General features: G+C 37.8%; 1 protein-coding gene across 1 annotated transcript in view; it reads right to left on the reverse strand.

Moving 5' to 3' along the window:
• Positions 1-2,799: 2,799 nt before the first annotated feature.
• unc5a (unc-5 netrin receptor A) overlaps positions 2,800-15,184 on the reverse strand; it is a 238,326-nt gene continuing 225,941 nt past the window's right edge. The window contains exons 13-16 of the mRNA XM_067381855.1: positions 9,729-9,878; positions 7,041-7,205; positions 5,792-5,970; positions 2,800-3,186 (exon numbers count right to left, since the gene is read on the reverse strand). Coding sequence (XP_067237956.1) covers positions 3,021-3,186; positions 5,792-5,970; positions 7,041-7,205; positions 9,729-9,878 — 660 coding nt within the window. The 3' untranslated portion in view covers positions 2,800-3,020. The remainder of the gene's footprint in view (positions 3,187-5,791; positions 5,971-7,040; positions 7,206-9,728; positions 9,879-15,184) is intronic.

The following is a 15,184-nucleotide window of genomic DNA, read 5'->3' on the forward strand; positions in this document are numbered from 1 at the left end:
TTTGGTTGCGCAGAGATGTGTTATATGAAAAGTACTTATCTACAAGACAATGACTTTCATAGATAAAAAAAAAAAAAAAAAAAAAGAGAGTGAGAGAGAAATAGCTGACTGGTTAATTGATTAATGAAAACCACCAATGGAAACCTTAAAGGGTTAGTTCACCCAAAATGAAAATTCTGTCATTTATTACTCTCCTTCATGTCGTTCTACACCCGTAAAACCTTCGATCATCTTCGGAACACAAATTAAGATATTTTTGAAAATCCGATGGCTCAGTGAGGCCTGCATCGCCAGCGTCACTTTCAGATGCCCAGAAAGCTTCTAATGACATATTTAAAACAGTTCATGTGACTACAGTGGTTCAACTTTAATGTTATGAAGCGACGAGAATACTTTTTGTGCGCCAAAATAACGACTTTAACAATATCTAGTGATGGGCAATTTCACAACACAGCTTCATGAAGCTTCGACTCAGAGCGTGTATCAAACTGCCAAAGTCACGCCCCCCAGTGGTGAACCATTGAAATTTCAAAACACTTATGACACGACAAAGCCTCATTTACTGAAATCACGTGACTTTCATGCTCCGGACCACAGATTTCGAAACAAAAGCTTTGTAACTTCATGAAGCAGTGTTTTGAAATTGCGTGTTTTTTGGCGCACAAAAAGTATTCTCATACTGTAGTCACATGAACTGTTTTAACCCTTAAATGCATACCTCGGGTCTTTATTGACCCAGGACCTTCCTCCTCATTCATTTTTTTTAAAAGTTAGACATCAACGTTCTTAGTATTCCTGAATCAATTAATTATAAACAATATAACAAGAAAAAAAATCATAGAATTATAAAAGAATGCCTGTTTTCCCATTCATTTTTTGTAAAAATTGTATAGGGTCGCTAACGACCCGGGGTGTGCATCGTATAGTTTTTTCTGCACAACAATAATAGAGTCTTTGATGATGCAATTCACCTTTTTTCCACAAGGTGGCAATGTCAGATAATGATGAGTGACGTTTAATTCAGACAGAAAACGAATAAGCCAAACTTGAAATAGCTCAGCGATTTACTGCAGAGCAAATACTGAATGCAATCAAATATGAGTGTCCATTCGTGTTAGATATAGATCCGGGTCGCTAAAGACCCGAATATGTAAGAACGATTGGCGAAACATTCATGCATTTATGAGTTAAAATAGTACCTTTCTGGGCATTAAATGTGTTAATTATCTTGCTGGCAATGCAGGCCTCACTGAGTGTGTTCTGAAGATGAACGAAGGTCTTACGCGTTTGGAACGACATGAGGGTGAGTAATAAATGACAGAATTTTCATTTTTAGGTGAACTAACCCTTTAAGGAAACATACCATACAAAAAAATGTAAAAAAAAAAAAAAAAAAACAAGAACAAAAACACAGTATGTGCACAATATGGCATTTAACTTGAGTTCTCTGTTAGCTGAGTGAAACAGGCCTGTGTATTTCCACTTGCTGTGGAGAGAATGTGCCGGGCTCCTTCAATCATCTCTTCAGACGTGGCTGTAATTACTGGTCAAGATGAACAACACGGGCAATTTGTGATCCACAGTTTCTCACAAATCCTCCTTCATTTGGAATGAAATACTCTCACATTCAAACAGAGAGAGAGAAAAGAAAAGAAATGAAAAAAAAAAAAAAAAATCGGACAATCTTCAAACTGTGTAATGCACATTCATGGCGCCAAATGCGGGGCTGAGACGTGTTGCCATTCTACAGGCCGTGACAGAAAGAAACCACGCGTGTGATGGAGGAATTTCGAAAAACACGTCAGCTGCTGAGTGTCGATGAAGTTTTCTTGGATGGATCATTTGCTTTTTAAGGGTTGATGAAAATATTCTTTCTCCTACAAATAAGAATTTGCCCTGCAGCCAAAATGGCTTTCAGAGAAACATAGACTCATTAAATATGAAGGAGAATAGCATTTGGTAGTATTGCATTTTCTGTTTATAAAAGAAGAAAACCTTTCCAACAGGGAACTTTTGTTCTTCCTCCTTTATAAACGAAGAATATAAATCCAAAAGATCCCATCATTCTACACTTTAAGGGGTTTCATTGACAAGAAAAAATGCTTTTCAGAACATCTGATCTCAAAAGTCTGTTGAAAACAACAACAAATGTGATGTTTTTCAAGACAGTTATGAATGTTTGAGGTCCCTGATCCTCCATCCCAGATGTCTTTTCTTCAGCAGCTAAACATCCACAGAATCCTGTGCTTATTTACTGATTATCCACCCGGATCAGAACATATATCGTTGCATTGAGGTGAATTTTGGACTTTATGGCTTCATGAAGTCGAACAGACATGTTAAGTGCACAGGGGCAGAGGAACAAGTGATGGCTCTCACCAAAAACGTTTCGCTTCATTAATGTTTTCGACCTGAAATTTAGCAAACGCTCTAAAATTTTAAATGCTTCGCGAGGTAAGAAACGTGTCGGCCAAAGGAAATTGTCATCGATATGTGTGCTTGCATATTGCTAAATGGTACACATTTACAAAATGCATGTCACAAATCTGAATTAGTTCGCAAAATATTCACCTTACCTATATTTTCCACTTGATATCTTTTAAAACGATTCGTTTTAGTTTCCAGTCTGATATTAATATATCAATGTGCCTAACACAAATGTGGTTAGAAAGTACATATTGGTCAGTGACTGAGGGCAGGACCAGAATCATAGAATCTGGGAGTTTCTATACACCATTATTTTCAAAACAAATGGATTTTTGTTCTGAGAAAGGGGCATTTGTCTCAGTCACAGTACATCTAAAAGCCCTGCCAGGTTCCTCCTGAGCCTGGTCTTGTTTTTTTTTTTGTTTTTTTTGTTTTCTTCTTTTATTCCCTATTCACTGGGGAAGTGGCCTCATATAGTTGGGTAAACCCTGTTCTTTGATTTGTTTCTCATCTCTGGTGGGGCGGGCAGAGGGTCGCGTCCTTCCCCCCACCCCATCACTCAGAGACGGCCGCTCTGCTCCAGTTTTAATGTGTCAGCACTCCCCGTCTGACACCAGGAATATCATGGCCTCCTGCTTGCCAATCTCAGCCATCACAGCGGCGAGCTGATTGAGATTTCCACTGTGGAAGTGCTGGGCCTCCCATAAGTCCAGAATCACTGATGTGGGGCTCGCTTTGGATGCGAAGAAACTCATGTGCCTAGGGAGGGAAAACAGAGGAAAGGAAATTGTCAGAATCCTACTGCAGTGTGGATAGTGTTGCACTTTATGTCTGACTTCCACATGCATGTTATTTTATTTATGTACTTTGTTAAGATGCTTATGTTATAAAACTATTAAAATATTAATTATAGATGTACACAGTCTTACATTTATGCCTTTATCAGACACTATTATCAAAGCAACTTACAAAAGAGGAACAAGTCTTAAGTGTTACATTAAATTTTCATACATTTTAAACATTTGCTTTTTAACTTCAGCTTTGGTTTAAGTTAATATTCTAATTGTTGATTTTTTTTTTTTTTTCTTCATCAAAATTTGTTTGAGACCAAACAATAATTGGGAAAAAAGATAACACTTCACAATAAGGTTCCAGTTGTTAACATTAACTTGTTGCTAACATTGTTAGTACAATGAAAAATACTTCAGCATTAGCATTAATTAATAATGGTTAGTGTTAATTTCAACATTTAATACATTATTAAATTCAAATATATCTTATTCTATAGACTTCAGGTGTGAACTAGTAATGAACAGTTGTATTTTTAACAAATTAACAAAGATTAAAAGAAATATACAAAGACAAATGTATTGCTCATTGTTAGTTCAAGTAAGTTAACGCATTAAAGGGATAGTTCACCCAAAAATGAAAATTCTGTCATCATTTACTCGGCCTCAGGTTGTTCCAAACCTGTATGAATTTCTTTCTTCTGCTGAACATAACAGAAGATATTAAAATATGGATAATCAACTTTGGAAGTCAGTGGGGTCCATCAACTGTTTAGTAACTGACATTTTTCAAAATATCTTCTGTTCAGAAGAAGAAAGAAATTCATGCAAGTTCGGAGCAACTTGAAGGTGAATAAATGATGAGAGAATTTACATTTTTGGGCAAACTAACCCTTACTAATGGTAACTAATGGAATGTTATTGTAAAACGTAAAAAAAAAAGACTCATTGCAATGGCAATCGCATTTGTTGTACTAAATTGAATATATAAATTAAACACACCAATGGAAAACATTGTTAATAATAGGCTTTTTCTTTATGCAAATCTCTCTCACACACACACACACACACACACGTTTGTTTTTGTGAATTGTGGGGACTTTCCATAGGCCGCAATGCATTTTATACTGTACAAACCGTACTTTCTATCCCCCTACCCTAAACCTGACCATCACAGGAAACTGTGCACGTGCACCTTTATTTTCTCACAAAAACATCATTTAGTATTTTCATTAATTAATTTACATTGTGGGACCGGTGGCTGGTGGACATTTGGTCCCCACAATGTAATATAAACAAACCCACACACACACACATATTATTTTGATTTTGTGGTGAAATATGACCTGGACATTTCTTTGTGAGATTTACTTGGCTAGCCTTCTGTTTTTCCTTTATAACCAGATATAATAGAAACTATATACTAGAAATGCAATGAATTTGCTTCATACTGCATTATGTATATGTTTCATTGTAAAAAGTTAAACAGGATTCATGGAAGTCATAAGTTGTTATTCCCTGAAATAAAACAAATCATCAAGAAGCTTATCTTGCATTATAAACCAATATATCAACCTCACTGTCACTCCATTCAAAGCGAGAGTAGAAAATCTCTGCACACTGGTCCAGGGAGACACATTAGCTGGACATAGTTATTCCACAGAGGAATATAAAACAATATTTTCCTACTCTTCTCCATTCCAACATACTAATCCAATGAGCGAATGTTCAGCTCTTCAGAACACATGCTTTACACCCCTTTGTTAACTCCTGAACTAAAGCAGCCCTGGATTTTCATTTGATGAATTATCTACTGTGGGTCTCAGTCCTCTAAAAGGGTAAAACCTAGGTTGCATGTGACCTTTTCCATTGACCAGGCTGAACCTTTTGGATCAAAGCTGATCAATAAGAACAAAGCAACCCCTTTTTGCACCATATTAGATGTTGCGAGATGCATCTCCCGAAGGAAGCTGACGTGGGTTGTTCGATCTAACGGCCTTTTTCTGGACCTCAAATGCCTGGGGCTTTAAGTGTTGTTTTCTGCATGTGCTCTGTTCTCACTGAGAAAAGGTTTACAGTCGGGGTTGTATTCACTAGCAGCGCTGCTTTTAAGATCTAAAACTTTTTTCTGAGGACAGTGTAAAATGAGTGAAAAAAAAAATAAAAAAATCTGAACAATTACACCTGCGTGGATTCTGCGCATTTCCTTAACTACTTCCTTAAAGTAAATGAAAATTGATCGTTTCAGGCTAGTGTGCTAATTGAACACACACCACAACACTTCAAATTGTAATTAATTGGAGCAAGTAAACATTATTGGACAAATGAAGTCTGCCCATTATGTTCCATTACCTAGAGGAAGTTCAATGGGACAGTAATTACATCACTGCCTTGCAATTTCCTGTGGAAGTCTGTGTTTAATATGCAAGTACAGAACCGCACCGAGGTAATCTGCTCTAGATATCGGCACTCTGCAAAAAACATTTTCCATGAAATCCTCAGATTTTGTTAAACAGGATCCATTCCCGATCTTAGAGATTGTAACTTCTACCATTGCTAAGAGATCCTTCATGTACCTGTCAAGCTTCAGTCTCTGGGCCAGTAGTCTCCAGTCTGCTCCGTTGGGACAGGGGGTGTCCAGACTGCTGCAGATCTTCTGTCGGATAAGGTAAGGGATTTGGAATGCGCTCGGACCGGCCAGGGCAGGGGTACAGTTGTCAATCAACAGGAAATCAGAGTCCAGTGGTCTGATGTCCTGGAGACAAGAACATTTCAACCTAATGTGTTACTCATACTCAAGTGTACAGGGATTTTAATCTGAAGATCTATGGCTGTTTGCAGGAGAATCATTTTGGAATATATATAGTTCAATAAAATAGAGTTAACCTGAACTGAAATGTTTTTAAAAGGTGTTTGAGAAATGGTTAAAATATGCATGTGTACACTACAGTTCAAGGTTACACTTTATTTTGATGGTCTCCTTTAGACATTCTGTTGATGAAGGTTGCACCTACATGTCAACTCTCATTAGTTCAACTAGAATATCTAGACGGTTAGGGTTAGTAGAATAAGTTGATATGTACTTGAAAATAAAGTGTTAGCAGATATTAAGTCGACAGTCTACTAATACTCTAATGAGAGTTTGTTGAAATGTAGGAGCAGTGTTACTTACAGTCAGCAGAATATTTATAGGGGACCATCAAAATAAAGAGTAACCCAGTTCAATTTGGTTTACATTATATTCAAAATTCTAAAATAATCTCGTATAGACCACATACAGTTTAATTTAGTTAAATTCTGTTCAATTCTGAATCCAAACTACAATAGTGACTCTACAAGTTTGATTAAACCTTCGAAATATGGTGAAAATATTTGATATTTTTTAAATATTTTAAAATGAGGGAAGAACAAAACACTAAACTTGGGTAAGGTATTTGTCTGACAAAATTATTTGGCAAAAACTACAGCTACAGATATTTATTTTACTATGGAAAAAATGCATAGAAAAACAAAAACTCACAGGAAATCATTGGTTCTCTCATTTTTGCATTTCTTAGTATGACAGCCTGGCCAAAAATTATATCCACACAATTTGGCATATTTAATTGTGTTACCACAAATAAAATCTAGTGTTGTCAAAAGTACCGACTTCGATACCAAGTGGAATTTCAAATTCAATTTAAATTCAAAAATCCAATTCTCATTCTAAACTAAATTCAAAATCATAATGCATCTCGTAAACCAGCTTTACGCCGAACAGTGCGGTAACACTATACAATCTGTGCTGTTAGACTGGTAGATCATACCGCAGGTGGTCTCAGTTACCTTTGAGATGTTGAAGTCCAGGGTGAAGCTCTGTCCCTCTCCTTCTACCTGCCACACACACAGCGTGCAGGTGAGATCACAGGTGCTCAGGCTCTGTCTCTCCAGTGTGAAGGTGCAGTGCAGGGTCCGCTGAGAGCCGCTCCAGATGTGGTAGAATGGGATCTCCTAAAGGGCCAAAGACATGTTGCACGGTTTCAAATAACGAATAGGCTTATGCAATGCTACATTTCAGTGCTGTAGGTGGACAGTAAGATTTTTGCAACACATGAAGTATCCAAAAGTTTCCAGATTTTGGCAACCTTTGCCAAACTTTGCAACCTGACATAAATAAACTTGCAAGAAGAATTCTGCCACTCGGTAGATAATACACAGCTTCCATTCCATTAAAAAAAGTTCTGCACTTGCAAACAATAGATCCAGCTGAATATGACTGTCAGCAAGAGAAACAGACAAAAGAAAAAGTCCAACACCTGATGATTTATGATGCTGTGGCTGCCGGTGCGAGTCTATGAAAGCTCTTCTAAATCTATTGTCGTTGGCATTTTCAAACAGAGCAGGAAAATAGTTTCTTTGTCTCTGACAACAGTAGAACATTTTGAAAAGCTAATTGTTCACAACAGGGGATTTGGATTTAATTTATGAGCGAGCGCAATTCACTAGATGGAACAGATATGCCTGCATATCCACAGTCATATAAAATAAGAACATGTATTAAAACAATACATTGTCTGTCAAATAAAACACGTTCACCGTGACACTCTGATTTAACTAATTATTTAGCTTTATATCACGCTCTTGCCTCATATTGTCTCATTAACTGTGTAGAGCGACACAAAAACAAAGATAAGCACACACTATTTAAGACTACACATCAGTCATGAACCAATCAAACAGCAAATCAATAAAAGCCAGTGTTATCAGAGAATACGCAGTACCTCAGTTTACTCTAATGGGGGAGCTGTTATACAGACTGAAAAGTCTGCAGGGAAACCAAGCCGAGCAACACACTTATGTAAAAACTAGGGGACGTTCAGGTGAGAAAATGTTTCCTCTATGCACATTTGTGCTGTAACACTGTTAGCTGGCATCTTCAAATCCTCTGAGGAGCTTTTTACGCCAAGATTCCTCCACAATCCAGAGACGCTCCTCCGAGGCCCGCGCATACATGATCCAGGAAGGGAAACACGAGAAAAATCAGGTGCTGCAGCCTTGAGCATTTACATATTGGTCTATATTTAATCTCCTCCACTGGGAAAGAGTCCTGAGATGGGCAGAGTGGTGAGGAAGACGTATGAGAAAACCGCACCTCTCTCAATCCTTCTTTACCCAAGAAGCCGTTAACTCGTAGCCAAGGCCGAGCGTGTTATTAAGAGCAGACGTTCTAGGGTCCCTGCTCGCCAATTCACCCTTTAATGGGCTTCTTTAGCATCCCCGCACGTTCAGAAATACTCTAATGAGGCGAAACCAAAGAAATTTCCAATTACTGCAATCCGGAGGACATACCAGATCACACATCCTGTTAGAAAGCTCAGAGCGGCCACAGTGCCCCCAAGAAAAATAACTTGGCTAGATAACTCTAACTCACTCAATTAAGTTTTGAAAAGACCTTGACAACAAAGAACAAAAAGACAAACATAACATTAGCAGTACATTTTACAGAGGCAAACAGATAAAAATAGAGGGAAAACTGCACAAAGCAGAGTTTAGCAAAAATTGTCAGAACAATTTGGGCTGCTGAAGTGTTCTGCATGGACTAGAAATGATTGCTTCGTAAAATTGATTTGCCTATTTATCATGTTCCAGGCATTTTCTTTTATATTTAATGTTTAATACCTTTAATATTTGAGGTTATGCGTTTTGAAAAACCATCAACACAACCCATCAAACACTTTTAAAGGGATAGTTTTCTCAACAATGTAAATTCTGTAATCAGTTCCTCACCCTCATGTTGTTCCAAACTCATAATTTTTGAAACACAAATTAAGATATTTTAAATGAAACCTGAGAGGTTCTGTCCCTCCATTGAAAGTCCAGGTAATCAAAACTTTATAACGTGTCATAAAGTGATAAACCAAAAAGGTCAAAGTGTGAATAAATTAATGAATCCATAAATTAAACCTTATGAATAGAGGGGTTTAAAGGGTTCGTTCACCCAAAAATGACATTTGTCATTAATTACTCACCCTCATGTCATTCTACACCTGTAAGACCTTCGTTCATCTTACAAATAAATTTGATAAAATCTGATGGCTCAGTGAAGCCTCCATTGCCAGCAAGATAATTAACACTTTCAGATGCCCAGAAAGCTACTAAAGACATATTTAAAACAGTTCATGTGACTACAGTGGTTCAACATAGATGTTATGAAGCAACGAGAATATTTTTTGTGCGCCAAAAAAAACAAGATAACGACTTTATCCAACAATATCTAGTGATGGGCAATTTCAAAACACTGCTTCATGAAGCTTCGAAGCTTTACAAATCTTTTGTTGTGTATCAGTGGTTCAGTGCGTCTATCAAACTGCCAAAGTCACGCCCCCCAGTGGTGAACAGTTGAAATTTCAAAGCACGTGTGACGTAACGAAGCCTCGTTTACTGAAATCACGTGACTTTCACGCTCTGAACCACTGATTCGAAACAAAAGCTTCTAAGGCTTCATTAAAAATAAGGTGTTGCATAGAAACCCACCTGATAGCCGGCGAGTAGTTTGCTCCTCCAGTGCGCCTGTGGCATGTCGTGAATTGAGAGGCGCAGGTTGTGGTAGCTGTCTTTGAAGAGCAGGACGTGAGGCTCGTCAATCAGTCGACCTCCCAGCTGTCTTTCCATCTGCATCACCTCCTGTGGAGCAACACGGCACAGTACAGTCGGTCAGGCCACGGCCCTCATAACCCCGTTCCGTTCCCCATTCGCTCCTTTAATGTCACGCCAAGGTCAAGGCAACTCTGGCGAACGCACTCCAAATCCAAGGGTGCTGCGGTAATGAAGGTCTGGGCTGAGCTATTCGTCAAGTGCTCATTGTTCGTGCATCAAAGATTCGCTTAATTTCATTTCTGCAGCTGTGCCAGGAGAAATTTGTACTCACACGTCTAATGTTTTCGTCTCAGTGGGGTTGGTATGGCAAGGCCATTTGTTGCCATCAGAACGGCCATCTGGAATTAGGTAATAATATCCGCGCACATCCTGGCTGATCTATCAATTCTTTTTCAGGGCACATCTCTCATGCTAAAGCAGTGCGCAGAGCAGAGGTCTCTGAAAGCCGAAAGACTCCTATCAAAGACCTCTGCTTGCACAGAGGAACCACGGCTCAAAGGATATGATGAATTGGACGCCGAGGTTAGAGGACTGGCAGACCTTCCCAATCAGGACGGCAATCTTTCATAACATGCAAACTTGCTAACAAAACAACAGCACAAAGGTAAGGACTAAAGGAAAACGAAGCAGGTGAAGCGTTCCTGAGAAGCGAGCTGCGGTGTGTATAAAAGAAGCTACTTGAACGAACAGACAACAAATGGAGGAGAGAAATGGGGGGTGCAGTAATTACCATATGTTTGATTCTTTTCTGTGTGAATGTGGATGCACATGAATTGTGTTTGAGAGCGCTTCTAATTAAGATGGAGAATCTCAGTGATTTTTATCTGCACATGGACGATTCAATTTTCTGCACTCTTTACCAAGTATCGGCAGGCCCAGTTTCAATTAAAACGGTATAGAACCTGTTAATTATTCATTTGCAGTACTTGCTGTACAAGTACCATATTATCTGCTTAAAGGCACAACGTGTAAGATTTTTGGATTAAAATATCAACAATGTTATATATTTTGTTGACTTGTGTACTTACATTATCCCAAATGTTTCCAAGGATGTTTTAATCCAGAGAAAAAAGCAATTTTAACAAGGACAGAGACTTTGTCTGTGAGTCCCCATCAATGACATCCACCCCTGTTACCCTCGATTTCTGGTTTTATTTTGTAGAAACCATGGAAACACCAAAGACACTTTAAATATATTATGTGTTTTATTAGACAGGTCAGCAACTGTTTGGATACATTCATCAACAGAAAACTAATTTTAGCATCCAGGCGTCATCAAGCTACGCCTTTGTTTTGAATAAGTGACCTCTAGTGGCAGAAAATTACATATTGTGCCTTTAACTACAGTTTCAAATTTGAGCTTCCCACTTTCAATTTAAGTCAGTCTATGTATCTATGTATGTATCTATGTATGTACAGTCAAACCAAAATGTATTCAGACACCTTGAACATTTCATTCATTAATACAGTTTATTCACTTACCATTAAAAAAATGGTAATACAATATGACAAGATCGCAGAGTTAAACTGTCAGAAAACAATTAATCTTAATTATGTCAGATAACACTTAAGCAAAACATGGTCAGGTCAAAGTGTCTGAATAATTTTTGGTTCCAAATTTTTATGAAGAATTTTTGGGTATAATATGTCACAGTTTACTTTATTTTGCTATCCTCACTTACATAAATGAACTATAGTGTCCTGCACCCACTAGTAAAAATATATCAAACATTTTTGGTTTGACTGCATGCATCTTTGTATGTATGTATGTATGTATGTATGTATGTATGTATGTATGTATGTATGTATGTATGTATGTATGTATGTATGTATGTATGTATGTATGTATGTATATCTATTTATCTTATAATATAATATGTAATTATGATCAAATTTCACTCATGTTTGCTTGTCACAGTGTATTATGTCTTTCTTTAGAATATGGCCAGAACAAAGTATCTTAATATGCCAAAAATCTAAAACTAAAAATTCTAGACATGAGCTTTGTCTCCTGTCCCAGCACAAAACACCCTTTTATCTTTTTACAGACCACAAGTGGCTTTATGGGAGATAATTAAAGTAGTTTCAACCATTTTTACTATCAGAGTCAGACAGTAAAGCTACATTCTCTCTATTAGCACAGTAAAGATGGTTATTCGGCCCAGCCGCATAGGTGAATTTTAAGAGAACCGAAAAGGTTAGAGGTCAATGTTTATATCATTCCATTAGGGTGTATGTCAGTCAATGGCACTAAGTGCACTAGAATCTGAAGAGGAATATAATCTCTCCACAACAAAAGACACTTTATTTAGATAACAAGAATTATGTTCTTGTCTTAAACACAGTCACTCTATGGACAGAAATTAGCATTGCAAATTGCCACTTGCAGACTCTGATCCTGATTCTGACCTATCAGCACTTCTAGCTGTCGAGTAATGGGAGACACCAAAGAGCTTGCCAATTATCCCATTATAAAAAAAATAAAAAAAAACTAAGATCATGCATACCAATGCAGACACAGTCCAGCATGTCCACCCTACATATATTAACAAGGCCAGCTCAAAATGATGAGCAGAAGCATGTCAGTCTTGGCCCGCCGCTGCCGCATCCCAGCCAAGAACTGAGCTTGCCATTTGTGTGTTTGCTTTTAACATATGTCTCAGGCTGAGTGAATACTGGCCTTGTTTACACCCCATTGTCTTGTTAATAAATTGTTACAGAATTTCATTAAAGCAATCCAAAAATTCTTTCCTTCAATGCAAAAAGCACTTGACTGCATAGAACGTGCAAAAGTTAAGTATACCCTTACAAAAACGTACCTTAATATACCATAGATATTCGTAGTTAAGTAAAAAGTGGCAACAAAAAAGTATTTAAGATTAGAGATAATAGTAATAATAATTATGATAATAATTTCTATATAGATAATATATATACATATGGTTTCTTTTATATATTACTATTTTTATCGTTTTACTTAAATTGTAACATGATTTCAAGTTAAAATATGAATTCATTTATTTGAATGAATGAATCAATGAATCAATGAATCAATCAATCAATCAATCAATCAACCAACCAACCAGACTGACATTGGAATTTAAAGTCCCCTTGCACAAAAATAACTACTAAATAGTTTTCGGTCATGTCTTTTCTTGCCTGGGGCACCAAGAGAGCCAGAAATGCCACTTGTCCCCCTTAGCTTGACATCCCTCACAAGAACTTCAGTAACCATTTTGGCAGAAGCTGGTCACCATAGTAGTTTTTAGTAAGGACTCTTTTAAAGTACATGGGGGAAGGAGACAAAGTAAAGTTCTCATGGACAAAGACAAGATGGTGACGACTTAGCCATAGAAAATACTTTAGAATAAAAGGATTCCTTATTTTTGACAGTGACTTTAGATGGAAAAAAAGAAATCTAGGATGAAGACCACCCTCTGACTTTTACTTACTCACTGGAAAACTGAGAGCCGGAGCAAGAGAGGGTGAACAAGAGAGTGAGGGAGTGATACAATAAAAAAATAAAATAAATAAATAAATAAAAAAAAAGGAATGGAATGGAATGGAGAGGAGACAGAGGCAGCTTAACACTGGTGTCTTCGGGTCAGAAGAGTGGTAAGCTTTAGAGAGACAGATAACAGGATTACGGGAAGCATGGCCACAGTCCTCGCGAACCCACAAACCCTTCATCCTCGCAGGCCTGGACAGCTCCTGTGGTGTGCTGAGCCGGGGCTCTGACGGACTAGTGCTGCACTCCATTTGGGAATACAACAGACTCTTATATAGTTTATCTCCCCTAGCTGTCTTTGACAGAAGGAGGTTAGATGCTCAGCTACAACTCACACGCTACAAACGCTCCTCCGCCGAACACACACAGGCAAAACATTTAAAAGCAATTCAAGCAAAAGGCCAATGTGTTTACAAAGTTCACGGTAACCCAAACTTCCATTAAGATAAAACACTTAATGCCAACTCTCAGAAGACTTAACCACAGTGGTCAAAAGTTCAATTTTTTTTTTGTTGCTCTTTGCCTAGGGTGTTTTGGGTAGCTGTGAGGGTGTTGTAGCTATATAGATGCTATGTTGATTTGTGTAGTTGCTAGTGTGTTGCTCTATGGTTGCTACGATGATTCGCTATTGTGTGGTTATAAAGGTGAATGTGAGGTCAAACGTTAATACTTTAATACTTTGGTTTGTTTAAAACCCAAAACCTTTAGTATGAGCAATAGTAATAATGACACTTGCACACTAATAAATTCCTGCAAGTGAATCTAATAAAAAGCTATTAAACATGAATGCAGAGTGTGGTCTATCCATTTTGTCCCCATTGGCTTGCCAGTAATACGGTACAAGAAATAACCATCATACCATATAAAATTAAAATGAGCACGCCATAAATTAACAACCACTGAGACAAGTTTGTTACGCAACATCTTAAATCAGTGAACTGCATAAAAAGGCTTTGATTTTAATGACAGCATATATCCGCCATAATAGAAGATTTCTTCCAGTTTTTAACAACTTAATCTCAACTGTCTCACAGAGCATAAAGATATGATAGCATAACAAAGTGACTGACATTGACTAATTTCCGCCCGGTGTCTTCCACGACTTCTCAGCCGTGAGAAAACAGACCTTGCACTTTCTGAGCTGATGAGCAAGTCAGAAAAGTCAGAAAAGAGATCTGAATGATGGAGGCAAACATTTCACAAATGTAAATCACCCAGACATATGTCTGTGAGTTTTCTCCAGCTGGTGATGAGGTTATTTTTCTCTTTCTCTCTCCCTCCCTCCCAACCAACATCTCAAATATTTCCTCTCTTGCCTCCTCTCTCTGATTAAAAACTAAAAATGCGAGTGATGTGCGAGATGCTTTCCAAACAAGCATGCCAGAGAGATGAATTTGACAAATCAGAGCAACAGTAAGTAACACACAAGCTTTCTTTCGTCTCGTTCTCTCGCATTGTCGGGTAATGAAGCCGACTGTCTCGTTAAATGTTACGTCAGTGATCAAAGCCATGCACCGTTTTTGGTTTCTCTCTCGGTAGCATGAATGCACGCACATATGCGCAAATTATGCTCAGACGTTGCACGAAAAGGTCAAATATGAGAATGCTCACGCTCCCTCTCTCTCTATGTGTTTCTAGCCCAGTCAGCAGATAAAAAAAAAAAAAAAAAATACCAGACGTGGCTCCACAGACATTTGGCTACTTGTCTAAAAGGTCTGAAGGGAGAAGAGAATATCACACGGGTCTTGATTAAATGTGAACAACATTTGGAAAGAGGCACCAAAGGTCATCGCTCATCTATCTCTGAAACGAGAGGATATTTTAC

The sequence above is a fragment of the Chanodichthys erythropterus genome, chromosome 1, assembly GCF_024489055.1.
Source record: "Chanodichthys erythropterus isolate Z2021 chromosome 1, ASM2448905v1, whole genome shotgun sequence".
In the NCBI taxonomy this organism is placed as follows: Eukaryota; Metazoa; Chordata; class Actinopteri; order Cypriniformes; family Xenocyprididae; genus Chanodichthys; species Chanodichthys erythropterus.